Source organism: Monopterus albus, unplaced genomic scaffold, assembly GCF_001952655.1.
Source record: "Monopterus albus unplaced genomic scaffold, M_albus_1.0 scaffold454.1, whole genome shotgun sequence".
Classification (NCBI taxonomy): domain Eukaryota; kingdom Metazoa; phylum Chordata; class Actinopteri; order Synbranchiformes; family Synbranchidae; genus Monopterus; species Monopterus albus.
Window position 1 is genome coordinate 1 of NW_018128334.1, and position 7,381 is coordinate 7,381.

At 39.6% G+C, this 7,381-nt stretch overlaps 2 protein-coding genes across 2 annotated transcripts in view; both read right to left on the reverse strand.

Moving 5' to 3' along the window:
* Positions 1 to 1,973: 1,973 nt before the first annotated feature.
* LOC109952337 (insulin-like) lies at positions 1,974 to 3,398 on the reverse strand. Its single transcript, XM_020587364.1, has 3 exons — positions 3,351 to 3,398; positions 2,862 to 3,054; positions 1,974 to 2,140 (listed from the first exon to the last, which is right to left on the reverse strand). The coding sequence occupies exons 2-3, from the start codon at positions 3,040 to 3,042 to the stop codon at positions 1,974 to 1,976; spliced, it is 348 nt and encodes a 115-aa protein (XP_020443020.1). The 5' UTR covers positions 3,043 to 3,054; positions 3,351 to 3,398.
* Positions 3,399 to 4,452: 1,054 nt separating this feature from the next.
* Positions 4,453 to 7,381, reverse strand: part of LOC109952336 (complement C1q-like protein 2) — a 6,235-nt gene continuing 3,306 nt past the window's right edge. Inside the window, exons 2-5 of the mRNA XM_020587363.1 lie at positions 6,785 to 6,940; positions 6,517 to 6,642; positions 4,994 to 5,125; positions 4,453 to 4,888 (exon numbers count right to left, since the gene is read on the reverse strand). Coding sequence (XP_020443019.1) covers positions 4,614 to 4,888; positions 4,994 to 5,125; positions 6,517 to 6,642; positions 6,785 to 6,812 — 561 coding nt within the window. The 5' untranslated portion in view covers positions 6,813 to 6,940 and the 3' untranslated portion in view covers positions 4,453 to 4,613. The remainder of the gene's footprint in view (positions 4,889 to 4,993; positions 5,126 to 6,516; positions 6,643 to 6,784; positions 6,941 to 7,381) is intronic.

Here is a 7,381-nt window from a genome sequence, read left to right on the forward strand (position 1 = left end):
CTGACTTCTTCCTACTCCATTCAAACTCTAGGTGTTTGCTTACACTCTAGGTGTAAGCAAACTGATTTTGGATTAGCATTGGTTGGATATGGGTAATTATGTGTGTGTGTGTTGCTGTCATTTGTTCTGTTCTGCATGTTTGAAAGAATAAATCAAATCAAATCAAAATTATATGTTGCTTATTTCAGTACTCAGATGCTTTAGCAATACCATAGTGCAGGATACTCTGTTACAAGTAAATATCCTGCATTTTAACTCCAGAAAAACATGAAAATATTACCATTAGAATAAGTACTACAGGTAAAAGTACACATTATGCAGAATGGCCAACTTCCTCTCTGTTGTGTTATTGAATCAGTACAATTTATGAACATTACTTTAATGCTACAGCTGGTAAATGTGAGGATAACTAACTCCTTTATATCCTCACAGGTTGCCTAATCTGTAATATCGATTTGATTTTGTAATAATAATTTTAATTTCCAAAGTAACCACTGATACCAAATAAATGTAGACAAGCTAAGAGTATAAATTAGAAACTGAATTACTCAAGTACCTGAAAATTGTTCTTAACCAAGTACTAGAATAGATGTACTTTTCCACACTGGCTGTTAGGCCTGACTTGCAGAAGTAAGCTTGGTTTAACTGGTAGTCTTGATTCATGAAACATTGCTCAGGAAGTCCACTATAGTAAAATTGATTTTCTGGTTCCAATATGTTGATACTGAAATTTGAAAAAAAAAATGCTAAAAAACATAAAGACAATACTGCAACAAATTATTCCTTAAATGAGATGACAGAGGATCAGAGCAACATGACCACTATCACATTATTGTCTTTTTTAAGCATTTTTATGCAGATACAGACTAAAGATGTCTGAACATATTAATTCTAACAAATTGTTGTTTGCACTGTTCTGTGATGCAGTTTTTATATAAAGGAAGATTAGATGTTAATGCTTTGCTATAGTGATTCAAATTACATAATCAACTCACTGAAGAAGAAGGATTGTTTTTTTCTTTCATAAACACTGGCTTAACTAAATAAAATGTCTTAAAACAAAGCTATCTGATGTAACCTCATCACATACTGCTATTCGATGTGGTCGTAGACGACAACATGGCACCTGACGGCCCCCATAGGCTCTCTCACGCCTGTAAAGGTAAAAGTGGAGTTGGGGACGGCAATCTGCAACATCACTATTAGAGGCCAGTAAATCCTTCACATTGCACCTTTACATTGTCGTGGGTAGTGTTGTGTGTTTTATGAAGTAGTCTGAGCTGCATGAGCTGTTGAAGGGTGCTATAAAAACTATTTTGATTAACTGATTGATGCTGTGTATTATAGAATAAATCTGCCATAAAACTGAAGAAATGTCAAAGCATTATTTATTTGAAATAAGGACAAAGTAAAAAGATGTTTTAATAATATTTCTGCAAACATATTTAAAAAAAAAAAAAAAGAAGATCAAAAACTTAAATTTCTCATTAACAAAAGTTTCCGGACCCGCTGCTATGGCTCTCCACACTGTGGTGGTAAGATGCCATTTTATACATTTAAAATAAAATTTACAGCTCAATACAGTGCAAAAAAGGAAGGGGTCTGAGTATTGCCGACAGCCTGTACATCCTGAGAGAAAAGCCTTCAGTCTCAGCCTGCGCCTTGTTCATCTTACAGTCAGTAGGATATGTACTGTTAATATTTACTGTATATTTAATGACTTTAAAATTAATCATTAGGCTAATTATTTTAAAGTTATTTATTAATAACTAGTAAATCAATTGAACCTGAACCTATGACAGTAAACAAAGAAATAAAAAAGTCACCATGTCTTCTGATATTTTCTAATTTCACAAAATCTTTATTTTCTAGGAAAAACACTTTCATCCATTGCTCAGCGTTTTTCAGAGAGAGGGCAGCGCTGTGCTTCTCTGGCTGAGGTGGAGGTGGAGGTGGGGCCTTGGCCCTGCTCTTCAGTTGCAGTAGTTCTTCAGGACTGACGTGGTGCATGGATTCAGACAGCACTCCTCCACAATGCCTCGCTTCACCATTGTCACCATCTGGTCCTTGAAGGTGAATTCAGCCACCTCGTTCTCTCCACCCGCTGCTGTAGTTCTGCCCACCTCTGGGAACAGGAAACCTGATGGGACAGAGCAACAGATCAGCATCATACTGAGGTGGCGGGTCAGCTGGTAGGGCTGTTGATGCCACCATCAATATGCACTCAGTGGCCACTTTATTAGGGACACTGGTATAGTCTAATGTAGTAGAACATCTGTGCCAAAACATTGGTTTTTACAAAAGTCAAGTTTCCATTTTGTGTCAGAAATGTGCGAATTTAGAATAAGTAGTCAGATACTTAAGTAAAAGTAATAATACCACAATGCAAAAATACTCTGTTGCATGTAAAAGTCCTGCATTCTAAATGTTATGTAAAAGGTAAGTAAAAGTACAAAACTATTAGCAAGTACATTTAACATCGATATACGATACTGGATCATAGTGACTGATGCGTTACTGTGTTCATCACTTTAATGCTGCAGCTGGTAAAGGTGGAGCTGATGTTAACTACCTTATATATTTATACTGTGAAGTATACTTAAGTAAATATACTTAGTTATACTGTTTATAACTGAGGTCACATTAAAGTACCAGACTACTTTATTTGTAAAAACAGCTCCCTGATAGACTAGTGGTTAGGGTGCAGCGCTCTTGCCGCTGTAGCGCACCCAGTGTAAAACCTGTGCCAAATGTCAACATGTGAATCATCAGTGTGACAATTCACAAAAAAAAAAACAAAAGTGGCATTCATTCACTACTTTATTTGTAAAAGTGCTTCCAAGATTTTTGTAGTTGTTTACTCAGCAGAGGGTCAATGTCTCTCTTAGTGTTGTAGAAGCCACTGTCCCCACAGACTCTGTAGAGGGCCTCGACCAGGTGAGAGCCGCACCAGTGGTGCGGGGGGCTGAGGGCCTGGGAGCCCGGCCACGACACGATCAGTAAGACCAGCAGAGAGACAGACTGGAGCCACAGTGCTGCCATAGTGGAGGAGAGCTGAACACAAATATAAATATATGTGTAGATACTGGAACTTTAAAAACCTGTACCAATATATCAGATAATGTTTTGTGGGAGCCCATAACAGAGATAAAAACATTTGATGAGCAACTAGACATTTAACGGAATGTAAACTTTATCTCTATAGTGCCTTTCAAATCTAATGTTACAAGAAACAGAAAACACTTGACAACAAATTACAGAAAGAATTTCAGGGAGAGGACAAACAAAATATCATTCAACATCATGTTGAGAAGATAGAGCAGAAAAGGAAGTTGGGAAAAGCAGTATACCTATGTATGGAGTAGGAGAATGAGATGGAGGAGTGGTGGAAGAAGAGCAGCAGCTCAGCTGTAGAGTCGTCAGAGGAGGAGGAGGTGAGTGTGATGAAGAGGAGCAGTAGCTGAGAAGTTGGTTGGTGTGTCTGAGGATCTCCTTGGCACTTATACTCCATCACCTCCACCTGGCAACGCCCACTGTGTGTGAGGGCACTGTATTACTCACGTCATGGGGACATATGTCTGTTCATCATTTTGTGGGGACTCGACTTCCTTGTGGGGACAAAACTTTGTCTGAAGAGATACAAACAGGACCATGTGTGTGGACAAACAGATAACCTGCCAGTCAGCACACACGAAGTGACACCATTTACTTCTGATTGACTGGTTGCGGCACTTAGTAAAACAAACAGAGCTAATGAGCCGATATCATCTGATCACCTCTTTCTGACACACATTGGTAATCACCCATCAGTCTCCTGCTCCACTGCTGAGCTCAGCAGCCCAGCGACCGACTTCCAGCAGCTGTAACCGATGTGTCAAATGACACTGTGACAATAAGTGGCTTTCCATCCAATCTGCATATAAAAAAACGTGAACAGAAACACCAAAAATTGCATTCAAATCCTTTAAATATCCCCAATGGCTGAGGTGCAGGGTTAGAGATATGGATAAAACAAATTCATTGGTAACTTGAACCAGACTTAAATCATGTACAATGCATTAACTTTACTGGTGGAAAGATGAAGCTTCAATATTAAATAGGGATTTATTGGATTTGTACTTTGGCTTTATAGTTCCACAAACATGGAGGTGGTGGGATTTGTGACCTATACTGCAACCGGCCACCAGGGGGCGATCACTTTGTTGTGGTTTCATTTATGGGAGCTGTTGGGCTGTTCATCTTTTATATTTTCAGTATATTGGAAGCTAGATTGCTGGTTGCTTAATGAGCTACAATACGGCTTGAATCTAAATTTAGCTCAGGGAGGCTGAATGAGGGCTAAAATTGGTGGAACGTGTACAGTGTCTGCTCCGCTTATGGTGCATTCATTTCATATTTAAACCATGTAAAAATAATTAGCAAATTCTGTACAAAATGACTTTTTACCTTTATTGCACATCATTATGTGTGTTTTATTGCAGATCTGGATACAGATACAAATTGTCTAAACACTAAGTATATGTTGTTGCACTGCTTTGTCTTCCAGAACATTTAATCTTCCTGATAGGTTGCTACAGTTTGTCAAAACCACTCAGTTTAACATCTTTCCCCTCTCACAGGGTGAAAAGCAGATGACCACTGAAGGTGCTATGGTGGTTCTGATTATCATGTATCTTTGTTCCAGTCCACTGATGCACACACACAGTGTCTCCGGCCTCTAGAAGCAGTGACGCACTTTGAGAAGAAGCCCCATAACCAGCTGTCTGATGCTCATATGCAGTAAAAATGTGGTTTGTGTTCTTGACCAACACAGCAGCTGTGTTACTTGAATCAACACCGATGTGCCACTCGAAGTGATAGACTCCTCTCACCGCTGCAGTGAAAACACCTGTGGACATTTGTTTTAGTCATTCTAATGGAAAATCAGCTGTTATTCTTTCAATGACATGAACATGGCAGAAAGGTGGAAGCTTTGTTAAAATGTCTGAGTTACCTGTGTTTGGGTCGTAGGCACTTCCGATGTTTGTGACGACATTTTTAAAGACCAGAGCAGTGTGTCCGTTGAAGGGTCCGATAGTTGCCTCGCCGTCGGACAACAGCGAGGCTGAGAAAGCCACCTGCCCGGCTGAGGGAAGGAAAGTAGAGGCATTACCTCAGCAGTCTACAGATACAACAATGTGAGCGTTATTTGTACTGTCCACCTTTTTAAGAAGAATTTTGGCTCATAAACATTTTCAGAATGAAAATATTCAAGCATTAAAATGCTCACTTTGAGTCTCGCCTTCTCCAAAAACTGACAGAATGTCAGCTAACTCTACTATTTGCTAATAATTTCTTGAAAGTTTCCTGTAAAGACCCATGTAGTTTGGTACTATTAACAGAAAACAGAGACAACCTCTGAGACTGCTCGCTGAGTTAGTCCGCTGAGTTTATTCAGGAATTTCCATGAACAAAATTGCTTAAGTTTAAACTACAGTTAATATGGACTTTTCAATTATTATTTGAAAGTGTATTCATCCGTGATACTGAATTGTGTAGTTGTTTGTAGACTGATTTCCCACTTTGCATGTGTAGCTCACCTTTTGTCCTCTGACTAAAATCCTCAAGTGCATTTAGAAATAACTACAAGTGTACCAACTGATCACTCTCTAATTTTACCTTTAATTAGTACCAAATTAGATCATTCTTTCCAGGAAACTATTTGGATTGTACAGACATGTAACATAAAGTGTTACCAAATTTCACATTTCCCCAGGGGAAGTTAAAATGAGCTAAAAACTGCTGTGGTCCCAAACATAATTTTTAACCCATTTTATTGGGAACTCACACTAATTAGACAGTAACATTGTTTTATAATTTTCTCAAGATCTCTTATTTGTGATACACTAAATACCTACTCACCCATCGAGGCCCACATACTCACAGTTAGAAACAGAAGCAGCATGTTTAGAAAATTGTTGCATGTATTCAGACTTGGTGATATAGTGTACGGCATTTGAAATATGTATTTTATTATTATATTATATTATGTACTTTAAGAATATTCTTTGATTGTGCATCTATAGAGAAAGAACATAAAAGCAAAAAAATAACTAAAAATGCACATGGTAGAAAAGTTCTACTTCATACACAGTACATACAGTCCAGTCCCCCCCTGGCCATATGGACACCATATTAATCTATGCTGCTGACAGCACCACCATGTGGTTAGTTAAAGATCTCTTACCCTGGAACTTTGACACATCGACGGACTCCTACACACTGACCATTTGTAGGAGATTACATCTGGTGCATGCCCCCCTGAGCATGCAGTCAACATAGTGAAGCTTCAAACTGCTAGCGCCACCATATGGCAAGATTCAACTGCAGCTAAATGTGGCTGGTAGATTCACAAACAACCAATAGCTGAGCAGAATTTGATAGTTTTCACCTGTAGGTGGTTCTACAGTATTAAAACAACCTGAAACATCAGTGCAGTGTGACGTGGCTGTGAAACCGTGTGTCTCTATGTGATACCATGCAGCTGTTGCTTCAGCTTGTCAGTCTCCGTTTTCTGCCCATCGAGCTCAAACTTCTGACTCTGCATCTCAGTTTTCTGCTTCTCCAACTCAGCCCTCACCTCTTGCAGCTTTGCTACTTGTGCTACGAAAGAGCATAAATAACTTTGTGAGATTTATTTTACTGCACCATCAGTTTCTTTGAAATTTCTCCAACATGTGTAATAAACTTGATTCAGTGAACAACAGACAAGCCAACATGCTGAGATACTGACATCACACTGTACCTTCATTCTCTCTCTGTAACAGCCTCATCTCCACCTTCTGTTCAGCCAACGAGGCGGTCAGCTCTTTCAGCGCAGCATGGACGTCCTGCAGACACGGCTGCTGGTAAGAGATCTGCTGTGCAGTGGTTTCCACATCTGTCCCTGTATTGCTGTGCTCTGTGGAGACAGAGCAAACCAGCAACAGCAGGCAAACCACAGTGATCCCCATTCCCACTCAGGATGTTGACAGTCAGACTGTGTCCTCTGTGAACATGTGGGACCTTTGTACAGCACAGCAACAGGAGGGTGAGAGTTCAGGGAGGAGGAGAGCGCAAACAGGTTGAGAGGCAGTGGCTTCACTCAACAAACAATCATGTCTCATAGCAAATTAACAGGACAGAAAACAAGACAATAAATACAGGACATTCACAAAAAAGACAAAGGGGGTTTAACATTTGGTTTGTGTGTGTGAGGGTGTGTTTAAGTTGATGCAGTCTGGTACATATTAAACAGGAGGGAGGGGGAGTAAAATGTATAAGGATAATAACACCCACCTTTATTGGCCAAGTATGTTACATACAAGGATTTTGTTTCCGGTATCTTGGGGGGGAGAGGGGG

What these genes read in the sequence shown, in the direction of transcription:
- LOC109952337 (XM_020587364.1), bottom strand. Translation starts at nt 3,042, where the DNA reads ATGGCAGCACTGTGGCTCCAGTCTGTCTCTCTGCTGGTCTTACTGATC. An exon ending in AGACATTGACCCTCTGCTGA is followed by an intron (nt 2,141 to 2,861) that starts GTAAACAACTAC and finishes CTGTCCCATCAG; the next exon opens with GTTTCCTGTTCCCAGAGGTG.